The sequence below is a fragment of the Centruroides vittatus genome, unplaced genomic scaffold (assembly GCF_030686945.1).
Source record: "Centruroides vittatus isolate TY-2023 unplaced genomic scaffold, ASM3068694v2 scaffold_1047, whole genome shotgun sequence".
Lineage (NCBI taxonomy): Eukaryota > Metazoa > Arthropoda > Arachnida > Scorpiones > Buthidae > Centruroides > Centruroides vittatus.
The window spans coordinates 680,846-707,761 of NW_027122669.1; the positions used below are offsets into that span (position 1 = coordinate 680,846).

The window sequence follows — 26,916 nt, forward strand, 5'->3', positions numbered from 1 at the left end:
AATATAAATTTATATTACTTTTCTAATCCGATTTCAAACATTATCAAATTTAAGCTATAGTACGAAATATGATGCAGACTTACGAAATATGCCAAAAACATTTGTGTTATTAATAACTGTGTTTGTTGGAAATGCAAGGATGGTGTTGCTTAGTTCCAGCTTGTTTATTACTTTTATACATTAAACATTTTTAATATAATTATATATATATATGATTGTTTATATAACAACATATTACTATTATACTAAAACAGTGCATCATATATGAATAGACACCAACCAAATGCCGAAACTCTATCGGGCTAGTTTTTAAGGCTAATTACTAAATGAATTACGTACCAATTTGGCTCTAGAGGTAAGCGTTAGATGCCATCTCATATTAACATTAATTAATTTAAATAATTTAGAACTGCTGGGAGAAAAAATCGGCCCGGAGAGGGACTCGAACCCACAACTCCCGCTTACCGTGCAGATGCATTGCCAGTCACGCTATCCAGACCTCCAGTCCGATCTCCCCTTCCAACATATATAAACTAACGTTACCTCTAGAGCCAAATTGGTACATAATTCATTTAGTAATTAGTCTTAAAAACTAGCCCGATAGAGTTTCGGCATTTGGTTGGTGTCTAGTCTTATTATATATCGGGTTTAGCGATGTTGTTTATATCATATATGAAATTGTAACACATTGAAAATGGAAAGATATGATACACATTTAGAAATATGTTATAGGAAAGCTTTCTTCTTCAACTTAAAGTTCTATAGATTTCTGAAGAATATTGATAAAGCTCTGACCCCTTACCTGTATAAGAAAATTCAGAACAGTCTGCCAGTCACCAAATGGTTATGGAAAAAAGTATAAATAAGAATGTTAAGTACAGGTTTTTTTTTTGAGAAGTTATTTAATATCTGGCAACTTTTCAGAATTCATAAAGAATCTTTATAAAGTTACATTTAATATTCAATTCAAATAAATATTCACAAATCACATTTATACGTAGATATAAATATATAAAGCATTCTACATTCTATTCATCATTAAACTAGAATATATAATAATAATAGTAATAATACATTAATGATCTGCTAAACTAAATTTTTACTTGCTAAATTAATTAGCAATTAAAATTAAATAGTAATGATAAGCATTTTTCTACTTTCTGATAATCTGCTTGTGTACAGAAATGCAATGTGTGGGTGATCTGCCGAGGGAGGATGCTTCCCTGAAAGATTTCTATGGAAAACTGGCTCCTATTTAGTGTTACAAATGTGAAGAAAACCCAGAAAACTCCATGTGGCCAGCCGTTTGGTGAGGTACAAACCCAAGTCCAACTACCAGTGTTCAGTAGTGTTATTCATTCTATTTTTTGATGATGCTGTGTTACTTTTAGTGTAAGATTTGCTTTTTTCCTTATTATAAACATCAGTAGCGTGCTATTCATGGAAGCTGTTTTGAATTGTTTAAAATTAATATCTTATTACAAATTTCTATACATGTGAAAAACAATGATAAGATACAATATACAATATTGCTATTGTATATTCAAATATAAATTCGTATGTGCATATTTCAAATGGAATCACCGTATTGTCAAATATGGGACAGCTTCCATGGTGAAAATATTTGAATCGTGTAAAGCAGCCAGATTACACGCACTTGCACATGTGCTTTACAGAGTGCAACCTCTGGCAGTTTAGCTCGTGGACGCTACACACCAAAATATTGTATAATGTTCCAATGATTAGGTTTGTTTATAATTTCTATGGAAACACAGCTTCCCTATCATCAAATGTCACCGCACGCCACTGTTAAACATAAAGCTAAAGTGCATCTTAAACTTGAAATATTCATTGTATTTGAAGTATTTACACTTCAAAAGTCTGAAAGTTATCATTCTTTGGCAAAAAACAAGCAAACATAATGCTAAACAAACAACATAGAAGAACAAATATACTCTGCAGATAAACAAAAACAGAAAGGAGACATACAGAGGTTCAATAACTGAAAACCACTACAGAAAAAAATAGACTTGGCAATAGCTTAATGTGAGTTTCTGTGGTGGAATCTAGTTCAAAAATGGCATGCTATGCTATGGAGAGCGTGTCCATTTCCTTGAAGTTAATAGCGATTCCCTGTTTAATTGCACGATAGATCTCAACTGCCTTGAGATATTTGAGTTGTGCTTTATCTGACACCCCGTGTAACAATTTTACATTCTGTAGTTCAACCCAGACGTCCTCACTAACCACATACGTCACTAAGCCGTAGTTGTCAGCTTTTTTCTCACGGAATATTCGTGTTCCTTCATCCTCGTGGCGAGACCTCTTGCCGTCCCTCCAATGTATATTAATGAGTGGTTAACTTGGTTGTCGTAAAGAGGTACCGAGTAAACCCGAGTATGGAGAGTATGAGTCATGCGTATGGTTTTTATCATTTCTGGTGAGAGATAAGATTGTTGGAGAGTGTCTGGGCAATTTCTCTGTATATATTAAAAAGTGTTTCGTTGTACGTGATAACTTTCATTCATTCTTCTTGTGGAATATATCGAAAGCAGCTCTCATATGTTTCTGATACATGGTGTATGGCTCCTATTGTGATAAGGTTTGGCCACCCCTGCTATGTGTTACAGTTAATCATTTTATCATTATTAAAAACAGTAATAACAATCTTTAATATTAAACTGTTCTAATCATTAATTTATTTTCTAACCAAAACACATAAACAAGCTGATATCATAGCAAATCATTAATGTATTTGAATTTAATAATTAAATAATTAATGTTACATATGGAATCATTAAAGTTTAAAAACTGTTATTCACAGTTTTTAAACTTGGAAGTTTAAGACAAAACATAATTATTTTTATATTTAATGAAATTAAAGATTTTCTAGATACATCCAATACACCTTATTGCTGAGAACATATATTTATTACGTATAACTAACGTTTTCGGCCCACTTTATGGGTCATCCTCAGGTTACAGTTGTTCGACTCTAATACAAAATCGAACACGTTCAAAATTAAACTAAATTAGAACATACATTTTAAAATTAAACAAATAGAACAAGTATAACACCAAATAATAAATAAGAAAATCCAAATAAAACACAAATGTAAATGCAAATAAAATACGGTGACTGGCCGTAAACATTAAGGAAAAATTCCTTATCCTTTAACCCAGATATCTACTGAGCCTCTGTAGAAGCATTATTATGTGTGTTACTTTTTACCATGTACTTCCATGATGACGGTAACCCCGTCGCATCTTTATAATTTAAACATCTGCCAGACAAACCCGCTCTGTAAATTTCGCATTTCTCCGTTATGGATGACAACGTTGGCGAGTGTACTTTTGCAAGAATTTTGGCATCCTCCCATTGCACAACAGAACCATCGGCTTGCGCAATCCTGGATAACGCTGTTGAACACTTGTTTTTTGCGACATCATACTGGTGCTCTTCCAAATAATTAGAACGTCGTCTACATATCGACGACGTTCTAATTATTTGGAAAAATGACGCAATGATTCAACGATTCTTAGACCAAATGAACTCTAACCAGCATGGCTTAAAACTTAACCTTGAGCAAATTAGTAGCAAGCAACTACACTTCTTGGATGTTGGCATTGAATTTAAGAATGGAACTTTGTACACGAAGGTGTACATCAAACCCACACATGATCCGATGTATATTCCGGCAAATTCTAATGACCCAACCGTTTATAAATTATCCGCATTTAGGGCCCTAATCAGAAGAGCATTTTTGTATTGCTCGAATATAATGGACACGATGGATGAGCTGGGTAGAATAAAAATGGTGGCAAAGGAGTTGGGTTTGGAACAAGGTCTATAGAGCGTTTAATAACAGCATACGTAAAGCCTAAGAGCAACTCTAAGAAGAAACCTGAAGCTGGGGGTAACTTCACAAAGTTTACGTATAATAAATGTCTCTTCCCTATTATGAAGCAAATATCGAGACACAAAAACGCCAGTATATTATGCAAAAGGGCCCCCACAGTATATAGGTTGATTAGAAATGACAAAGAAAGAATTGGCGATAGAGAGCAGGCAGGAGTTTATGCGATTCCCTACAAAAATGAGCAATTGGGAATTGATAAGGACTACGTAGGGGTCACCAATAGAAACCTTGGAGTGAGGATTAAAGAGCACCAGTATGATGTCGCAAAAAACAAGTGTTCAACAGCGTTATCCAGGATTGCGCAAGCCGATGGTTCTGTTGTGCAATGGGAGGATGCCAAAATTCTTGCAAAAGTACACTCGCCAACGTTGTCATCCATAACGGAGAAATGCGAAATTTACAGAGCGGGTTTGTCTGGCAGATGTTTAAATTATAAAGATGCGACGGGGTTACCGTCATCATGGAAGTACATGGTAAAAAGTAACACACATAATAATGCTTCTACAGAGGCTCAGTAGATATCTGCGTTAAAGGATAAGGAATTTTTCCTTAATGTTTACGGCCAGTCACCGTATTTTATTTGCATTTACATTTGTGTTTTATTTGGATTTTCTTATTTATTATTTGGTGTTATACTTGTTCTATTTGTTTAATTTTAAAATGTATGTTCTAATTTAGTTTAATTTTGAACGTGTTCGATTTTGTATTAGAGTCGAACAACTGTAACCTGAGGATGGCCCATAAAGTGGGCCGAAAACGTTAGTTATACGTAATAAATATATGTTCTCAGCAATAAGGTGTATTGGATGTATCTAGTATATTTAGTAAGAAGGCTGAGTTTGAGTTAGTGATTAAAGATTTTCACAAAACTACATTAATTGTTGGGTAAAATTTTATATAACTAGAAATAAATATTACATTAATCATCTTAACTTATAATGTAGACCAGCGTTTCTCAACCTGGGAGTCGCGATGGTATTAAAGGGGGGGTCGCGAGACAATAATGAAATCATTTTATGAGAAAAAATCATTTATTATAAACTTATAAATATTTTACTTACAATAAGTACACATGTAAAGAAAATAAATTAATGTGATGGTTGCATTTGTTTTTCATTTAAAATTTTCTCCGTACATGGATCAAATTACAAACAGCACATACACATCAAGTTGGAACTTGTAAATTGCTCGTGCATGTACACGTCATACATGCGTGTTCGTACCCATTGCTATAAACGCAGCGACATAAAATAATAGGAATAGTTGTATTACATTTTTTATACTGTCGGTATTTTCTTAATGTACAGTGGACCCCTGATATAATGCGCATGTCGGGCAGGAAACAACACCCGCGTTATAAGGTGAACCGCGTTATACTGAGCGGCACAGCGTAACGCGGTTCATGTCTTTACTTTAGCAATAATGTCAAGCTTTTCTTTTACTCATCATGCATACAATAATTAAACACTGTTCAAAATACATTCAAGAACTCAATACATACACAATTACTCAATACGCAGTAAACAATAAAATGCGCTACTCACTAACACCACACGAACCTATATAAATGTGTTTGAGCTTATCGCGTTGCGAACATCGCCCGCGCTATAACCGAGTGTGCGGTATAGTGAGCAGCACTATAACGAAGGTCCACTGTATAAAATTAGTGCAATGTGGTTATATAATATTTTAAAAAATTTACATTTATAATTACAGTCAAAATTCTATTAGTAATAGTAAGGCTTACTGTTATTATTGATTGGGTGGGGGTTGCGAAATATTAATTTTATTTATATTTACTATTTGGGGGATCGCGGAGATAAGAAGGTTGAGAATCGCTGACGTAGACTATAATTAAGTAGAATTAAGATGTGAACATTAACATTGTAATGTATTTATTTATTTATCAATCAATTTTTTTATATTAAATTGATTTTTTATCTAAAAAAACATTCTAAAAATATTACATAATTCTTCAAAAAAATATGATTAATTGGAAGTATTAATGAATTAAATTTGTGAAAAAGTTACAAGTAATATTTATTCTAATTGTTAATTTAATTAAATAATACTTGCTATTATTGCTATGTTGCTATATTATTGAACTTGTCGTATTATAAGTTTGATATTTTCATTTATTAATTAAGTTTGACAAATATAATATAAGTAATATGAAGATAAGTGCCATATAAACAATTATTTTAAGCAATGATCTTGCAAAGTAGAGTTTTTTCAGTTATGGATTAAATATGATCAAATAAGCTTCTGTTACATTGTAAAAAAATAAATGGTAATACCATTTATACCCAAGTATATTGGTGGAGACGATCTTTCCTCGTCCAGAAAGGTCATCTCCGCATGTAAATATTTGTTCTGGACTGCCGACGGACATGACGGACAGAAGAAAAGCGAAGAAGTTTGCAAAATTTTTTGTATTTTAAAAATTTTATTGTTTTAATATACTTTTATAAATACAATATATAATAAATAATGTTTTATACATAGAATATCTACCACCTGTAAATTTTATACAGTTTGTAATGATAATATAAAAACTTACCTCCAGAATTAAGATATCTTTTTCCACTCTCTACTTTTGGATATTTTTCCTAAATAAATTTAAATATAAATTATATCAAATCAATTTTAAATAACTCACAACTCACATCACACCAGAATTACTTCAAAAATTACGTACCCAGAACCTTTTAAGGTGCGTAACAAACTGATATTTAACGGATATCGAACATCCATATAGAAACTGATTTGAACCCGAAGCAGAGCACAGAAGGGGGTTCGAAAAAGTTCGTCCGTCGATATTTATACGTAATCACGCCTTAAAAGGTTCTGGGTACATAATTTTTGAATCAATTTTAAGTGTGATCTGTAGAAATGGAATATAATAAATCTTAATAAATAATTTTTTGACTGAAAAGTTTATTGTTAATAGTAACTGAGAAGCTTCTTGTCTTGTAGAGTAATTTACTTCAAAGAATTAAATTTAAGTTTTAGCTAAATGCAATGAAAGCAGATCTTTTTACACTGTTGTTAATTTAAAATTTTTTAAATTTTAATTCTTACGAGAGGATCTTTTCAATGACATTAATCGTAACTTTGGCTAGGATTACCAATTGAATTAACTGACCAGATAAAGAATATGAGGTCAAACATAGCTATTGTAAGCCAATCAGAACCCAAATCAAGCTATAAATACTGAGACAGTAAAGACATTATCCTGCTCTAACTCTATTAGAGGCTAGATTGATCTGTTTCATTATAGTCGTCTTCCGATATTCTCTAATGGGTTGATGGTTATTTTTGGCACTTGCAAACTCCCATAAGCCAGTCAGTCATCCAGAATGAATTCTATTGAAAAGGTCTGGAATTTGCTGGATCGTGCAGAGTGGTGGCATTCACAAAACCCACTTCTCGTGGAGAACTTTTACACTGGTACACTTTTGTTTGTGTGCAGAGTGAGCCAACATTCTACAGGCCAAGAGAGCAGAACTTATTAATTTCATGTCTAATTAGGTTAAGGGTTTGTGGTTTTCACATGCATATGTAGCATTTGTACTGTGAGATAAAAGTGTGTCTGAAAATAAGTATGTCAATTTACTTATGGGTTGGCTTAATGTAAATAAATATAATATGCTTATAAATTCAGCTTTATAGAAAGTGAGAAATACTTTGAATAAGTTCATATTTTGCATTAGTTATTTAAAATTAAATTACCTTATAAAACTAACTTTATGTTACTTACTGCTAGTGATTCATCTGGCCAACAGAAACCTTCTGCAGAAAATAAGACTTTAGCTTTAAATTTATAGAATTTCTTCAAAATTTCTTGAACACCAGCAGTAATTATGACATCGTAGCTAGAAATACAAGTAAATGTTTTAAATATTATATCGTATTGGATCTTTTCCTTTTAGTAATAAGCTCAATGACACATAAATTAAATCAAATATCAAATCAATCATCAAACAAAAGCATAAATTGTTGGATTATTTTCAGGTTACATTAAGGATAATTTAATAATTTATCATTAAAGTTTGGAAAGAAGGCAAGTTGTTGTATCACAATCTTATATAACAATTAGAAATTAATTCTGAATTTATAACATACATATTATCAGTTACATTATTTGGATCTCTAGTTTCACATACAAATATGCAGGGTGTCCAATTAGTCATGTATACTAGGCAAACTACAAGGTAACAATTCTTCTCTTTCAGGACAATATCGATGCAAGATGAATGCATTGAGATCATTTTAATGATCTGCAAGCACAGTAACAGGGAGGTAGCAGAGGATTACAACTACAAATGTCCAGAGCAAGCATCAATTTCACATACTACTTTTACACAACTGTTACAAAGTTTAAAAAGATTGGATCCGAATCCAAATGTCTTTGTCAACCAAAGACACTCAGATCAACCAAGAACTACAACCAATGACAATTCACATACTGCAATTTTGACGTGTCTAGTTATGAATCTTTATAAATCATTTCACCATCTGTCCACTCAATCTGTGATCAGTAAAAACAGCATTAATTGCATATGCATGTTAAGCCATAATCCCATCTGCAATGTGAAATGCATGTGAAATGATTGGATCATCTGTCTGAATCTCGGTTTGCAACAGGACAACAACCAAATTGAACATATCACCTGATCAGCTGTTTTACCTATGGTGACTTATGATACACATTGTATGGATACGATACTGGATAACAATGATTATATTAGTCTTAATACACCATGAAAATAATCTAGCAGTTTAGATTTACATTCGACAAATGGTATATTCAAATAAAGAAAGAAATATTAATATTTGCGAGGTCCCAGACGAGATCCAAAATCACATAAATCGCGGAATTCTTGTGTTTAAATTATAAAGATAGATTATATATAAGAGAAAGAGAAAAAACCCTTGGTCTAAACGTGGCACAAAATGTAAACAAGTCCCAAGATGATCAACACATGTTAAACAATCTGTCAATGTCAAACCAAAAGGTAGAACTCAGACACAAGTGCTCATAAATAGTCAATACAGGAAAACAATTTTGGAAAAAAGGAAAGATTTGATGGATAGAAAAACATCTTGTATGATCAAAAGTTCTAAGATGACAGAAATCACAAATAACGGGCTAAATTATGAGCATGAGTCTTATGGTTTTATCAACAATCTATGAGCATAGTCGACAAAAAGATGTCGAATAGACACCTTGAATCAGACCTGTCACGTGACCCAAGTTGGTCTCGGTTTTTACCTAGAAACAAAGGAGAGACCAATCGGGAAGAGAGGAATGGGACAAGGGGCCAATCGGAAATACGAATAGTGGGAGAAAAACTATAAAAATTGGAAATTCAAGGTCGAAGAACAGTCTTCCTCTGGATTAAGCTCAAAGTCATGTTCTCTATATTGTGTTGTGTCACCGCTGACAGGTTAGGACGCCACAGCATCTCTGCGATCATCCGCATTGTCCATCAATCCCATCTTGTCCACCCCGGGGTTACGACCGAAGTCAAAGTTCTTGCCATCCCAAAGAAGTATAGAGAATTGGAACTGTGAATTATCAATGTAAGCATAAACGTTACCAAATAAACGGCTTTCTTTTGTAAAACACTTGTCATCATTTGCCTCCCACAGCCCACATGCGAACTTCCCTTAGGTTCATCCTGATGCAAGATTAACTGATTCCCCTAAAAGACGGAACCTCACACTGGTGCCGAGAAGTGGGTTTTCAAGTCCCCTATCTCCACCAGGTCGGCAACTTTACATATTTACTAATAAACTGTCTTCAGTCATTATCTTTTAAAATATTTCTTAAGATGCTTTAATAGCAATATTTTTTATAATAATAATTAATGCTAATTAATTTTTAATCTGAATTCTTTTTATTGAGAGTAAAAATCTCTACTTAGACCATTCATCATTCTCATCATCATCCTCATCACATAAAACATAATGACAGTTTGAGAAATAACCACAAAACAACATAAGTATACAAAATTAATTAATTTTTAATTTCTAAAATATTTTCAAATCATCTTCAGAAACCTTAGCAAATTCCGAACTTTGAAATCACAATAATAATGATAATAAGCGAAAATATCAGCAAAAATTTGAAATCATCAAAAATAATAAGCATTTACATCAGATGACAAACCTCAAATTACTTCAGGAACATTTATTCATTAAAAATTAGCGAGGTCGAGGTTGAAGTTTTAAACGCAAAAACGTGTACGTCGGACGTTCGGCGCCGCTTTCCCATAAGCCTAGAAGTTTGACAATAGCATTTGGAAAGTCAGTGGAATTGTGCTCGACATTCCAAACACCATTGCCAAACTTCTAGACTTACAGGAAAGTGGCTCCGAATGTTCAATGTAAACGTTTAAAACTTTGCCTCAACCTTGCTATTAATAAAAAGTTTAGGTGTTTTATACTTATAATTTTTCAAATTATTAAAGAAGGTTCCACAAAAAATGTCAGTATGACCTACACAACAACAAATTTTAACTTGAAATCAAATTACAAGCTTAAAAACTATGCTTTGTTGGGTGAACTTTTAAATACCGGTACTCTACTTGTATTTAAAACCCAAGTGCCTTCAAGCCTGGAAAATCTCCGGCTCATCTAAAAAAGCTCAATTTTAAGCATTAATTTTCATATTCTGGAATCATGCAAAAAAACATGATTAAAATAAAAATAGAATGTTTAACTATTACATTTTTAAATTGATTAGAATGTTTGTTTTTTTTTTTTTTAGAATATTAAATGCTTATGATGTTCTTTTGGAAGTAATTATACCTGTGAAGATGAGTCATAATGGCCAGGAATGTTTTAACCATTAGACACCCATGCCCAAGACCTGGGAAGATGTTAAAAAAACTTCATACTGTTTCACAAAGGGGCCAAAATACCCGAAAGCTTAGTGGTCCTGTTATCAGTTAATCCAGTCCAGAGAAAGGCTTGAAATTGTTAGCATTTTAAATATTTAAAAGTTTACTGCAATAAATCATAGTTTCGCTAATAATTTGAATTGGAGTTTTGGAAGTTTTATGTTTTTAATATGCAAAAAATAAAGTATTATAACTAAGAATATAAAAAGAGTATTATAGATAATAAATATCATCATGAATAAATCAAGTATTTTATTGATATTCTACTTAGAAACATTCAATAGAAACTCTTACCTATCAGTGAACATAACAATAAGATCAGAATTGCTTTTATATTTTTCCAATTCTTCTTTTAGTAAATTAACCTTATGTCCGCCTCCACTGTATAATCTAACATCTCCTCCTTCCCAAGTTTGATTCATTCCCAACACCTAAAATTTAAGCAAAGTCTAAGTGAATATTAAATAATTATAGAGTATATATATAATAATCAGTTAAACAAATACAAATGTTTTAAATTTTAAAGTAACCTGCCAAGGACAGGACTAATCCCAGGAATACTTTCTATCCTATTTAGATATTAGATGTGAGCAGTGGTGATATTCGAAATAGTTAACAAAGGGTTCGCTAGCAGAAAATTTTTCCCTAACAATCACCGACAAACAAAATGGAAGTTTTGGCTAGAAATAAATACAATACCTTTTCTTGCGATATATCTAAAAATCAGTGGCGTATTTGGAACGTAAGGGGCCCTGGGCCAGGACCAGGTAACAATAGTATATTAGTGCTGTCGACCTTTTTTTTTTTTTTCTTTTTAGGCAGAGAAATTTTTTACCCCGAATGGCACTGCTGATAACAGACAGATGTCATCGTCTCTCGAAATACAATATCCTTTTTATTTCACTGTCCATAGCCCAACGCGTGTTCCACAGCCATCTTGTATTATCTCGCACGCGTGAGATTGTGGGATCTCTCTTATGACTGGATCTAGTTTCAAGAACTCTCTTGAATCGATCACAATTAAACCTCGTTTCGGTCGAGATTGAAATGGTCGAGAGAGGTCGCACCAAGACATAGTCCCCGACCTTGCTCACAATCAGATTGAAATGCTCAGTGCGAACGGGGTATAAGACTCTAGTTTAGTAGTGTTACGGAGTATAATATGTATATTTTTAATATTTTTTTAAAAAAAAACAAAACCACTGAGAAATGTTACGTGTGTTTAACAAGATTCGGGAAACTGAAAATTTTACCAATGGGTTCGGCCGAACCTGTGCGAACCCACTGAATATCACCACTGGATGTGAGTATTGATAGTTGGTTGTAAATGCAAACCTGCAACCAACTATCAATGTTAAGTGGATGTTATCCATTCAACTACTGGTTGGTCTTTAAATTTAACATGCATCATGTTTTACAAAGAGATTTTCAGAAAAAGTTGGATGATAATTAAAGTAAATGTAGTTTAAAATAAGGCCCACCAGTGGCCGAGCGGTTCTGTCGTTAAACACTGGGAGTTTGGTCACAGGTTCGCACCGCGCTCGGACAGGCTGGCCACGTGGAGTTTTCTGGGTTTTCTCCACGTTTGTAACACCTGAATGGGGGCCAGTTTCCCTTACAAGACCTCCCAGAAGGCATTACCCCTTGCGTAACATTGCGCACCAGAGAAGGCAACGGGGAATCACTCTGGTTGTAACTTCCCCCAGGATACACCTTGGCGCCTTAACTAACCACTTATTAACCTGCACCAGGTGCTCGCCGACATCAGGATTTCTGATATGGCATGCAGAGACAGAGTTTGAAATAAAGTGTAATTAACAAAGAATATAAAGTAAACAGAAATTATTATATAATTTTCAGCTGGCATTCAGTTTACAAGCTCAAATGCACATCCTTCCTGTCTTCATTTAACTGCAGAAATTCAGATTCCAAGAATTTTTTCCTTACATTGTATATTTTAAACAAGAAATAGTACATAATTTTACCCCTCCAGCAAAGACATAAATCACAGCCTATAATCAGAAATTGATTATAATTAAATAAAAAATTGGTTTTGGTTAAAATATATGCTCTCCTTCTCAAATTAGTAGTGTCTTGCCCCTGTACATCATACATATCCTGATAACAACAGAGTCGTGCAAATCATTTATGTAACTCCATTCAGGGAAAATTTTTAAATTGAAATCACGTGACTTCCAGTCTAGACCAAAAGTTCATATATAGTTAATCGGGACCTCCTGCCCCTAAGCTTTCCATATCTGTTCTTGACTTTCATTTATCTAACTCTGTTCTCGAGAATAAGGAAAGACAAAGAGACGAACAACAGTGGGAATTTATAGGTCTACAATTATTTCAATTTTGGAATTCTGTGTCAGAATTTAAGCTAGTAATTATTTATTGTTCTTAGTTTAGTTTATTATTCTGTTTAATTAATTTTAATTACTTTAAGTTTATTCTAATTACTAGTATAATACCCGTTCGCACTGAGCATTTCAATCTAGTTGTGACCAAGGTCGGCAACTATGCCTTGGTGCAACCTCTCAACCGTTTCAATCTCGACTGAAACGAGGTTAAATCGCGATCCACTCAAGAGAGTTCTTGAAACTAGATCCAGTCATAAGAAAGATCCCACAATCCTGTGTGTGCGAGAAAATACAAGATGGCTGTGGAACACATGTCGGGCTATCGACAGAGAAATAAAAAAGCTACTGTATTTGGAGAAACAATGACATCTGTCTATTATTAGAAATATGGCAAGAAAAAGTATTTATTTCTAAACAAAACTTCCATTTTGTGTGTTGGTGTTCGTGACTTACTGAGTAGTTATGTCAGTTTTATCATCGCACGTAATAGCCGGGTTCTTCTCAAGCGAACTGCCTGTGCGAACAGCACCACGTTCGACCGGTGACAGTCACAATCCAGAGTGTAGGTAAATCAAGATCGAGCGAGTCATGGATTGTGTGCAAACGTAGTATAACAGTCACGTGTCATAAATAAAGAGTTTATGTCTAAACTTCGAGTTGTCACTTTTCTGTTATATTTTTAAACTCATATCGACTATTTCAATTGCAAAGATAACAAATATCCATCATTAATTTGTACTACTTTTTATATAATGCGCAATTGTTTTATGTAGGGTAAAGATAAACTTTTATTTCCTGAAAATAATTCATGAATTTGGGTTAATTTCCACAGTAAAAAAGAACTTGTTCAGAACTTTAAAGATGTTAAAACTGACCTTTACATCCAAATTGTAAATTTTTGTCGATCGATAGAATCTTTCATAACCTTCTGTTTTCTCTGTTGCCACAGTAATTATCAAGAGTTTTTCTGTAAATACATAATTAAAATATTAGTTATATAAATAATAATATTTATCTATTTTATTTTTATATTTTTATAATAAACAAACAATTTAATTTCAATTAAAGTATTTATTATACACATTTATGGCTTTTTTTGAGTTTACATTTTAATTTACTATGCATAATCATAAATTTGAAGTTAAAATTTGGCTAAAAATGTTGCATATTAGATTCAAGTAAATAAAATATAATATGATGCTATATGATGCTTATATATATTATTTATAAGTGCTATATGTTGTTATTCATATTATCAATAAATAACTACACTTACAGCTTAGTGTTTTTCTATTGTAAACTTCCAAATAACCTCATTTTTTCCATGTCAAGTGTACTATTGTTTTAAAAATTTTTGGATATTACGTGCCTCGCTCAGAATTACTTTAACACAATACTTGTACTATTTACTGATAAATGGCAAATAGTTTACTCCAAATAGAGCATAATTTTCTTATTTACAAAAAAGAAAATGAGGTTTAAGTTTTAAAACTGTTTTTATGGAGAAAAACATTCTTAAATAATTAATTTTATTAAGTTTTAAAAGGTAATAGAAAGTTAGATACATTATACAAATGCCGTGAAACAGAATAAAGCTGTTAAAATTATGCGTGTTCTGGTAACATACCATTGAAACGAATAGTGATTTTAATGGTGCATCATGATGCAAGCACGAAGACACTTTAAACATTAAAAAAAAGTTTAATTTAAACACCTATTACCAGCAAAGCTCATTTTAACTGATGTTCTGGATCTATTGCTTAATGCTTAAATTGCTCATATCTATTATTGGTGCCTATCACACCACGTGATCTACTTGCAATGGCTACTGATTATTATTTTGGACTGCAAATATAAGACTTGATTCTAAGATGCAGGCACTTGTACTTCAGGCAAATAAAAGGGGATGAAGCATTATGTCTTAGAATCAAGGAAATACAGTATTTGTTTTCTGAATGATAAGCGTTAAAGTCTGTGTCATCCTTTGCAGGTAAAGAACTCATTTTGTTATATATTCACTCATAAATCATAACATATACTTTGTGTAGGTGTCATCTAACTGAATGTACAGTACAAACAGATGTGTTTCTTCTGTTTGTAAATGTCTGTCAACAAGCATTAAAAATGCTTGCTAACATGTACCTCGATTAACAAGCGTTAGTATTTGTGTTACATGTACATAAATTTCACAAATATGTTCGTTCGGATAGTTTAAATTTTATGAAATAAAATACCAAAGGACTAAACTATATAAAATGTCCTTTAGTTTATTGAAATCAACATTTATTAAAGGATAAACATTTTCTGGGACTTCATCCCAACATTCCATCCTCTATGCTTTCATACTGTTTTCTCTTTTTTGATTCTCCGTGGACTTAAAAACCTTGAAAAATTGTCTACATTTTATAAATTCATTTGATGTATTATGGATTTCAAGTATTCTAACAAGAAATGAAAACATGAATGTAAACTGGATCTGTTTAATAATAACAATTCCACGTCTTAATCTCCAGTAAAGAGTTTTATATCAGATACTAACATTTTCGGAAATTTCAAACATTAGGATTTTGGAATGTCCTAGCATTTAAAATGTTTTGAAAATTTTAGCATTCTTAAATCGGACTTTGGAATGAATTATCATTAAATTTAAATGTACGGTATGTACATTTTACTTCTATAATTCTGTTTTGGATGTTTGCAGTGGTGATATTCGAAATATTTAACAAAGGGTTCGCTAGCAGAAAATTTTTCCCTAACAATCACCGACAAACAAAATGGAAGTTTTGGCTAGAAATAAATACAATACCTTTCTTGCGATATATCTAATAATCAGTGGCGTATTTGGAACGTAAGGGGCCCTGGGCCAGGACCAGGTAACAATAGTATATTAGTGCTGTTGACCTTTTTTTTTCTTTTTAGGCAGAGAAATTTTTCACCCCGAATGGCACTGCTGATAACAGACAGATGTCATTGTCTCTCAAAATACAATATCCTTTTTATTTTGCTGTCCATAGCCCAACATGTGTTCCACAGCCATCTTGTATTATCTCATGCGTGTGAGATTGTGGGATCTCTCTTATGACTGAATCTAGTTTCAAGAACTCTCTTGAATCGATCGCGATTAAACCTCGTTTCGGTCGAGAGAGATTGCACCAAGGCATAGTCCCCGACCTTGCTCACAATCTACATTGAAATGCTATGTGTGAACGGGGTATAAGGCTCTAGTTTAGTAGTGTTACAGAGTATAATACGTATATTTTAATATATTTTTTAAAAGGAACAAAACCACTGAGAAATGTTACGTGTGTTTAACAAGATTCGGGAAACTGAAAATTTTACCAACGGGTTCGGCCGAACCGATGCGAACCCGCTGAATATCACCACTGGATGTTTGATGTTAAATCACGCGAGGATGGACTTTGAACGTGTCCGAAAACGTTAGTATCGGACAAAATTGTTTGACAGAAATTAAGATTTGGAACTGCGTTAGCAAAAGAGATGGTTTAAAAGACATAACCAAAACTGAAAATCCTTGTATGTGTAGACTTTTGACTCATCCTATATATATAGTCATTCATTAAGATTTTTGTCAATGAAAAACTAATTTGGAGTGAAATCTCTATGGCAATGTATATTGCAAAGGTGGGCAAGCAAGAGTTCAGTGGGAACCAAAATGTAGGTTTTGCAAAATGCATGGGAGCCGCAGTTCTGTACTGTCATGGTGGATAGTATGGTAAGGCTAGGAAGGATAGCACTTTCAGCAAGAGCCGCACGTAACTCAAAAAGAGCCGCATTTGCCCATGCCTGGTATATTGCTAGATTTTCGGCTATTACAAGGCCAAAAATTAATTAAATTATTTACAAAATTCCAACTAAAGTAACCTTTTTAATATCAATAGTTTGTCATCTTCGATCTTCATAATATTTTTAGAAATTCATTTATTTTGAAGCTTGCAAATTTTTCTAAGCAATTAGTCTGATAAATGGAAAAATATTAATAGAAAAACATCTGTTGTTTTATTCATTAAAACATTTATTCTTCCTTATTATTGTTCATTTTTATGGATCAATAAATAATATGCTAAATAGGTCAATGTTACCTGTAGTGATACTATCAACAAAACATCATTCAGATAACTTAGTGTAAATGAGGAAATATCACAAAAATTATAATATATTAGATGTTTTACAGTTTAAGGGAGTTGCAAAAAGCGCATCATTGTACACGATGTAGAGGGATGTGGTTGAGACATTGTCTATATGGACTTTTTTTAATACTAGTGGTATACGAATTTGTTCTGATAAGCAGACCTTTCTAGTCATGTAAATAAATTTTCAGTTAAAAAATTATGCAAATATTTCTTCAATGTCAGAGGTTTAATTATATTCAAATTACATTCAACACGTAATTAAAGGGGAGGGAATTTGTTAAAAGTATATCATTGTACACTAAAAAAGTGGCTCAAAAGCTGTACACGTAATTAATGAATGGTGCCTTAAGACATTGTTGCCAAATTTAGTTTTACAGATTACGAAATTGAATTCTGCTTCGGGCACTAATAGTTATAATCTATAGATTTTAATGCAGGTTGTTGGTCAATTTATGTTCTAAAATACAAATGTGGCATTACATTATTAAACATCATAAAATAAAAAATATCTGGGACAAAATATATTTAAAAATAATGCAATCGAAGACAAATACAAATAAAAATTTATAGTTTCTTACATATCTTTTGCAATAATCCAATACTTGAGAGACTGTAAAACAATTTTACATGATTTAAGACAGAGAAGAGCATACAATAGAGTTCTACTGATGTTTTAATTATGTTCCCATAATTAAACTGAAGTTTTAAATGCAAAAACGCGTACGTCGGACGTTCGGCGCCACTTTCCTGTAAGCCTAGAAGTTTGACAATGGTGTTTGGAAAGTCGGTGGAATCACGCTCGACATTCCAAACGCCATTGTCGAACTTCTAGGCTTACAGGAAAGCGGCGCCGAAAGTCCGACGTACGCGTTTTTGCATTTAAAACTTCGACCTTAACCTCACTACTATTCATTAATTTATAATAAAAAAAGTACGTATACAATTTGGACTTTACGATTTAATTAGCTGTGTTACATATACTACATCTAGAATAATCTTTGTACTTTAATAACTGCATGTAATTGCAATTGAAATGGTATTGTTAATTAATGTTGAAGTTTTAAAACTACTAATAATAAAAAGTAACCATATAATTCAGCTTGTGTCAATAAATCATAAAATAAAGAATTTAAGTAAGACTCTAAAAGACAAAAGTTCAAATTTTTAAAGAAAATTCTAAGTAGACAAACTGTCGGAAGATTATTTATTGATTAAGATCATTGTTATACTTTAGCAAATGTATTTTGAGTTATTGCAAACTCCTCCTCAGTCTAGCTGTGCTAATTGGTGATTTAGTAGCAAGAGAAGATCCAGAAACAAATATACATAAGTTATCAAAAATTAATGAAATTCTGCAATTCTTATTACATTTTATTCTTTTTCCCACATTTTTTGTTTGAGCTAAGAGATACAAGTGCATCCAGGGCCATCAAGAGCTTGTATGGAGCCTGAAATGGGCCCCTTTTGATATTTTGAATAAATGAAGTATGTAGAATGTTTCCTTATTAATAAAAAGCAGTCTTAAAAGCGTGTACATTTTTATTAGTAAAAAGTAACTAAACATCCTGTAACCCGACACATAGATTCTCAACCAAACAATCGTCTTAATTAATCGGGTCCGATTGATTAAGGCAATCGTTTGGTCGAGTAAAAATAACATTAATTTATAGGATTAGGAATCATTATAAGCTCAACTTTTCTCCGAGGCCTTAAAAATATCCCCAGCTTCCCTTCTTGATGGCTCCGAGTGCACTCCTCACAGTGCTCTCAATCCATCCCTGATCTGTGATCATACGTCCTGGTTTCCCTGGGACAGTCTCAGATTTCTCCTGTTTTTAATCCTCAAAAACAGAATAAAATTTCAAATAAAACCATTTTATAGATCTAATGCAATATAACCAATTTATAGATCAATATATAAACAATTTTTAAAAAGTTTAGCCATTTTTAGACCCATTTTTCATTCTCTTAAAGGCTGTTCTGCTTTGGGTGATAAACAATCTTGCCATTCTAGATTTGAAGTAACTCAAAATTCAGTTAATGTTACCTATGGTAGCAAAACATAGCGGCTTGTCTCTGAAACAGTGGAGACGCACGTTCTAATCTAACCTAACCTAACCTATTCTAATAAATTACCATAATTATTGACAACCAAATTATTAGAATAGGTTACGTTAGAACATGCGTACCCACCATTTCAGAGATGAGCCGCCATGTTCGCTACCATAGGTAATATTAACCCAAAATTCATTTCTACAGTTTTGTAACAATGATAGTAAGCTAATCAATAATGGAAGACCTTTCATCAATTCGTCCATTCAGTGCCAGCATTGCTAATGCTAATAATCAAATAATAGCATTGGATTAATTATTTGGCTTAAACTAGCTAATTAAATAAGAAGTTTTTACGTAATTTGGACTATTTAGACTAGTATTAGCTAATAACACATAAATCACTATAAAAACTTAATGTATTTAGTATCAATAACTCCAAAACACCTTAGAACTAGTAGAGAAAAGAAATTTATTCTAAAGATAGGACAAAAATCAAAGTAAAGTTATTTGACGGAAACAAATTGTCGTCACGCAGGCACCGAATACACAACAAAATACACAAAAATTTCTTTTCTTTACCTGATCTAAGGTGTTTTGAAGTTATCGACGCCAGTAATTAATGTTTTTTATTAGATTTCAATAGTGTAATACACAAAATTTACTATAATACAATTAAAATTTAACAGAAAACTGAATATTAATATATAAAATAGTTAAAAAGTTTAATATAAAGTAAATAATTAGTGATATATTAATATTTATGTAATATTTTTTAATTAATTTATTCATTTTAAAGTAAACGAATGATAATATACAATTTTTTATTCTTATTAAATGAGTAAACGGATAAACTAAAAGTTATTATAGATATCAATTGAATAAATAATATAAATCACGAAAAAGCAATAAAATACTCAAACTTTGCCAAGTTTTGTTGCCAATTTTATTTATTTTTTAAAATGATCTAGACTTTGTCTAGACAAAATATCAATTTTTTGTTAAGGGAATGAAAAAATAATATATTTTCCATATCAAGTTCCTAGTTAATAAACTAATTATTGCATTCATTAATGTTCATTTGCTTTCTATATATGTTTATATATGTTTTATATACATATAAAGTATGGCAATCATTTATATTTTTCATCACTTTAATGCAGTAACATTTAAACATTTACAACTCAAGGACTTGTCAGTCATGCTGGCTCTAGTTCGGGGGGGCATAAAATTACCCAAAAATAAAAAAAACAGAAGAGTTTTAGGCAATTCTGTAATAATTTTATTATATTTTAAAACTTTATAACACATTTTATCATCTAATAATACTTGAGAGTTAATAATAATAAACTTATTTAACAAAATAAATTAATGAAGGCTTTAAAAAGCAAAGTATTAAATGTCAGATCTAATGCTCTACACATGTTTTCCCACATCAAAATTTGAACTACAAAACTCATCAATTTCAACAATGGGTTGTGTTTTATACACAGAAACAATTAAAAAATTGATTAATTTCAATAATAGGACTGAATAACAAGAAAAATTCAAAGTTTTTCTTCACTTATTTTGTGTTTTTACTTAAATCCTTAACAAACTTACCTTTATCTTCAGCTGTTGAAAAGTCTAACAGGGTATTACTCACATATAAAAATGTAATTAAAAGTTTATAAAGATTGTTCTGAAACATAATTATTAAGCTTAGGAACTTATTTAAACGTGTGTGAATGTGTAAGTGCGTGGGAAGTGTCCAGATTCGTGAATATTTCCAAGAGATAAACGGAAGTTGGAGTGGGTTTGGCGGCCTCGAAGATATATTAACGAATGACCAGATGTCCTCAAAACACAAATGCCATCCCGAATTTTTTAAAAATACCCCCTAATTGTCTGAATTTTCCTCGTGTAAGCAGAGCAGAAAAGAAATTTAACCCAAGTTCAATTGTGTAAAAATAAATAAAATAAAAAAAAATTAAATAGTCTAGCCGGATGTAGGTTATTTTAATAATAAAATTTATTATTCGTTTAGTGAGAAAAAAAAGAAAATGAACAAATATATTCGATTTTTAATGCTTTTATTTTATTTGTTTATTCAAAAATGGAAGACGAGACAGACAAGTGACCATGCCCATTCTTAGCATAAACAACGTGTTACGCCTTTAATTAACACTAGAGGTCGCGTCTTGGAATTTCTCAGAATTTTTATTTATTTTTATTTTTAATGGCGAAACCTTTTTTTTCCCCTTATTCTTTCTTTATTTTTTTAATGTTGACGTTTCTGTTAAAATTTTGTAAGAAATAAAAATATATAATTCAATTCGTTCGGGAATTAAATATTATAATAAAATGCATAAAATTATCGCTCGAGCGAATTTAATTGAAATCTTCGGAATTATCACATAATTATTTTTAAATGGGCCAAATTTTCTAAGAGCTTTTCTATTTATCAGTTTTTCCTGAAATTAAAAAATGTATTTTAAATAGTACAGTCAAATTTCTGAACAACAACAATGACGGGCGTCCTCGCCACCCGGCCGCCCCGTTATGGCCTGGCCGAACCCATAATAAACTCGCTAAAAGAGGCCTTCTTAGTGCCCACACGGCGGAAAGAGTTAAATATTTTTAAAAATACATATTGCAGGACACATCTGAAACACTCGATCGATACAACGGTACGAAATGCATCGATGCAGAAAACCGAGTGGATTCGGAACAGAAGGAAGGAAATCGTGCAACAAGGAAATTCAAACAATTTTAAATATAAAATTTAAAAATAACTAAATATAACTTTCTCCTTCACGACTCGAAGTAGACAAATTGATAACTCTGATGGGTCCGTTTCAATCTCCAAAATTATCCTTAAACCCACCAATGTAACTTTTCCTTAAAAAAGAAAAATAATGAATCCGTCTTAACTCGCATAGCTTTATTTCTTCATTGAAATAGTAATAAAAACGATTGTGAACACGGCCAAAGTGACTTCTTTTAACCAAAACTCGAACGTACTCTACAAAAGAGCAATTATATCCACTAGGCTCAGCAGAGATTCGAACCCTGGATCACTTCGAGAGCCGGGTGTAACAAGCTAGATTGTTAAATAATTATCACCGAATAATAATTTATAACAATTAAAGCAAAAGATAATAAAACAATCGAAATTTCGGCTGGTGTTATATTGACGAAAAATGGATCCCGATAAGGTAGAACAAGAAGGAACGTTTAACGTGGATGCAAAGCTGTTAGAAATCTGTAAAACCTTAAAAATTAAGAATAAAGAAAATTTCATATGGAACGTATTGAAAGCCGAATGGATTCCTCCGAAGGAAAGGGATCTCGTGTACTGGAAGGATCCTTACAAAACCGGAATCGTTTTCGGAACGGGATTAATCCTTCTCCTTTCCCTCACTTGGTACTCCATTATAAGCGTCGTGGCCCACTTATCTTTGATCGGTTTGATGATGGGAATGGGATTCAAGATTTACAAAAATCTTTCGTACGTGACTCATTTCGGTGAAGATCCACTTGAAAATTATTTTAATATGGATGTCACAAAGTCATCGGAACAGATTCATCGACACGTGGATATCATGTTGGGATATGGTAACGAAGGATGGAAGAGTTTGAGGAGACTTTTCTTAATGGAAAATATAATGGATTCGTTGAAATTCGGATTGATCCTCTATTGCATGACTTACATTGGTTCCTGGATCAATGGAATGACCCTAATCAACATGGCTTACGTGTCGTTCTTTACAGTTCCGAAACTATACGAAACCTACCGGGACCAAATCGATTCGTCTGCCGAATATTTGAAAATCCATATAAACAGCCTCACCAATTCGGTAAAATACAGAATTTCTCAAGAGATAAAAGAAGATTGAAACGTTTATTTTAATTAATTTCTAAATTGTTGAATTCATTTATGGAAACATTCAAAATTATCTATATTGTTTTTTGTTAAAATAAAGCTTATGATAGAAATGTTCTTTCTCTGGTGTCTGATTAATAATTACTGAACGAAGTGAGAAGACAATGGCCCGTTATAGCTTCATGGGGGCCATGGCGAATTTAAATTAGGGGACCCCTTTGTATGGTGTTGACCCAGTTTTTCTGGGGAATCCTCCTGGTATCCCTGTGCAATATACCTAGCTAGTAAAATCGCTGTGTTTTCATAGTTGTATAACGGCTACAAGAATAGTTGGTGCGGGTGCTATAGTTATGGCCCTTTTGCTTAGAAAGGCGTTGGAAAAAAGAAAAACACTACTACACAACTATTATCATGTAATAGCTCACAGCACACTAAACACTAGGATGAAGGGTTTTCAGTCAACTTGAAGATTCTGGGAGGACTTCCCATGGGGAAACTGGTCCCTATTTAGGTGTTATATATTGTTTGTAAAGAAAACTTGTAAAATTCCACATGGCTAGCTTGTTACTCAGATAAAAACCTACAACAAACTACCAATATTGGCATTCTTTTGTTAGAATTTTTAAAACAGAAATTGTTATACTTCATGTATTGAAGTTCATAATAACAGTCTCCATTGCGTGATTGATGATGCATCAGAGTGGATGCATTTTTAGTGTACGTTCATCAAAAACAGACTATGGATTGTAATTGTGACATATTGGTAATCAAAGATCATAAAGTACTGGTACATAACAAGGGTCTACTTGACCTTTCCACTTACCTGCATGAAGGAGAAAACCCTTTTACAGGTGTAAAATGCCCTAGATTGTTGGAATTGATGTCATTTTAACTTTTGAATGAATTTTATTAGATTCATAGATTCATTCATTGAATATATTCATGCTGAATTCTTTGTGAATTTGTGAAAAATTGGAGTGCAAAATTATCCAAAGGAATAAACAGATGTAAATAGAAAAATGTTTGGCTTCGGATGGAGATCGGCAAGAACACTCGTCGATCGTATATACCAGGTGTGGCCAAACTTTTATCTCTTAGGGGCTACTTTTTCGGTAAAATATAGTCTGCGGGCTACTATGAATATGGGCAAACAATTTTAGGATTTTTCATAAATATTTTAATAAATAATTAATAATGATAAATAAATAATGATAAGTTTTTATTTTTTCCGGTTTGTAGTTGGTTTATTTATTCTAAAATAATAGTGTTAAATATTAATAACATTTAAAACAATAATTACTAAACTAACATACCTGCTTCTGTTCGCTGTATGAATTAAAAAAATAATAATAAAATTGAAGATAAATTGAAGTGCACAAACAAGGAGTAACAAGTGGATTAAAGCCAGGGGCTGTCACGTCACTGTCTGACAAATGATTTTGCGCCATTTTATGCAATTGCCATTTATATGCGCATGCGTTGCGACTACAATTAATTTAAAAGTTAACATTCATTTGCATTGTTCATCGGGATAAATACACACAGTATGGGTACGTTGCACAGACAGTCCATTATTGTAAGAATAAATTATTGAATTAAGATTTTTAAACATTAAGTGAAAGCAAATTGTTCAACTTTAGCTTCGCGGGCTACTTTCAAAATCTTTGCGGTCGACCGGTCGACCGCGGTCTACGTGTTGGCCATCCCTGGTATATACTGTATATCACAAGCATTCTGATAAATACGTTGATACAAAATAACCAAAATAATGAGAAATAGCAATAAGAAAATAGGAAAAATAGCACTATCAATTAACCTAATAAATCACCAGAATGATTTACATTTGAGCAACTTCCTTAATAAGTGTAACTAGAACTGATATCGAGGGGCCGAGTTAAAATCTTCAAATCTACATTTTATCCCTATAACATTGTGGATGTAACCACTAGTTCCGCAGACGAAGAGGACACTCTTAGTTATTATGTAATGTCTGTACTTGTATATAAGTGTATCTGTCACCACTTGCTTACAATTTAAGGAAGCAGGGAATAATTGTCCTCCCAAATCTGGGAGAACTAGCGGAGAAAATTTGGGTAAAGCACGAACGAAAAAAAATCAAACAGAGAAAGCAAAAGGTTAGCAAATCATCAGCGATTGCAAAGTAAAAATTGACGTCTATTTGTGTGAAATTTTGGGTAGATCAATCCCATTTATAAGACATTCCAGTACTGTAAAAGTTTATTAAACCATTCACCAGTGCATTGGTTGTAGCTGAAATGGATGCATACTGGACTGTACCCAGTCTTTCTGACAGAAGTTACCTTGATTAGTTTTGTTAATGGCTTGTCCAAAATACTTCACAGTCCTTTCAGGCCAGCAACTTCATGTAGAATTACTCTCCAATATTACTTAAACACAGACAAAACACCTAAATTAGCAGTTACCTCAAATTAGCATTTTTACAAACATTTTGGTGTGTTTATAACAGACATCTTTGGTAGGCTGACCATAAAATTTATAATCCAACCAGCACAAATTTCAGAATCAGTGAAAATAGGATGTAAAACTGATTAAACTTTGGTTATTTTTTAAAATTTATTTATTTATTTATGTATAAATTGAAGATATTATATTGACGTGTTAATAAAATTGGTCTATTCAAAGCACAGAAATATAGTTATATGCAAGACGAATAAAAGCTGGACGAGGGGAGACACCATGCCACACACAGATGTAGCAGACCAAACAAGACAGTGACATATGATCAAAAATATGTGAAACATGCCAACATAATGCCATCTAATACAAAATATGTCTTACAAGTTAGTGACAGCACACGGGGATTACATTTTTACTTTCTTTCACAAAAAACATGCGAAACTGGTGACAATCTCCAGAAATCAACTATCCGGTTACCCTATCTTCAGGTATACGTAACACAGAACTAAACGGACAATATTCGATTTTAATTTGTCCATTTACTTCTGTATTATATATATATCAAGATTTCTGTTATAAAAAGACAAAAATGTTTGCAAAAGTGCTAATTTGAGGTAATATATACTGGTTTAGGTGTTTTGTCTGTGTTTAAGCTTAACTTACAAGAAAGATGATGACAATACCGTTATGGATGTCATCCAGATATGATAATTGTTAATTAAAAGCAAAGGAAGTAATAACTTACAATTCTTGATTTTAAAGTAGATATTTAATAAAATACTTAACTGCGTGAATTGCCATGTTACCATAACAATGTAGACTATGTGTACTGGTAGACGCTTCAGACCTGCAACGGTTTATTCAATAGTTAAATTTTAATGAATAAAATAAAAAAATACAATGAATTTAAAATTTTGCTTATCAATATTGTCAAATTGAAGTATGTAATAACACGAAATATAGATGCTTTTATAAATGAATTTAGAATGTACTTCAATATACGCGGATTAATTTCAGATAAAAATCATTGTACAATACAAAAGATTCTAATAATAGATACATAGTGTACTAGGCATGTGACAGATCAAAAAGTGCTAAAACCCTTAATAATTCAGTCAAGTCTAAACATATTCAAGTGTTTATAACTTTCTGCACACCTAACGTTTTGAAGTTTAAGACCTGAATTTGATCAGCAGCAAGGGATGAACTCACTTGTGA

The 26,916-nt window shown here is 32.3% G+C and overlaps 2 protein-coding genes across 2 annotated transcripts in view; one reads left to right on the forward strand and one right to left on the reverse strand.

Moving 5' to 3' along the window:
• The window catches only part of Plod (procollagen lysyl hydroxylase), a 93,778-nt gene extending 72,281 nt beyond the window's left edge, over positions 1 to 21,497 (reverse strand). The window contains 6 exon segments of the mRNA XM_067284027.1: positions 803 to 826; positions 6,481 to 6,529; positions 7,681 to 7,795; positions 11,123 to 11,259; positions 14,067 to 14,158; positions 20,997 to 21,497. Coding sequence (XP_067140128.1) covers positions 803 to 826; positions 6,481 to 6,529; positions 7,681 to 7,795; positions 11,123 to 11,259; positions 14,067 to 14,158; positions 20,997 to 21,084 — 505 coding nt within the window. The 5' untranslated portion in view covers positions 21,085 to 21,497.
• Positions 21,498 to 22,576: 1,079 nt separating this feature from the next.
• LOC136986501 (reticulon-1-A-like) lies at positions 22,577 to 23,272 on the forward strand. The gene has a single exon (XM_067284054.1). The coding sequence runs from the start codon at positions 22,577 to 22,579 to the stop codon at positions 23,270 to 23,272; it is 696 nt and encodes a 231-aa protein (XP_067140155.1).
• The last annotated feature ends 3,644 nt before the right edge of the window (positions 23,273 to 26,916 follow it).

What these genes read in the sequence shown, in the direction of transcription:
- LOC136986501 (XM_067284054.1), top strand. Translation starts at nt 22,577, where the DNA reads ATGGATCCCGATAAGGTAGAACAAGAAGGAACGTTTAACGTGGATGCA.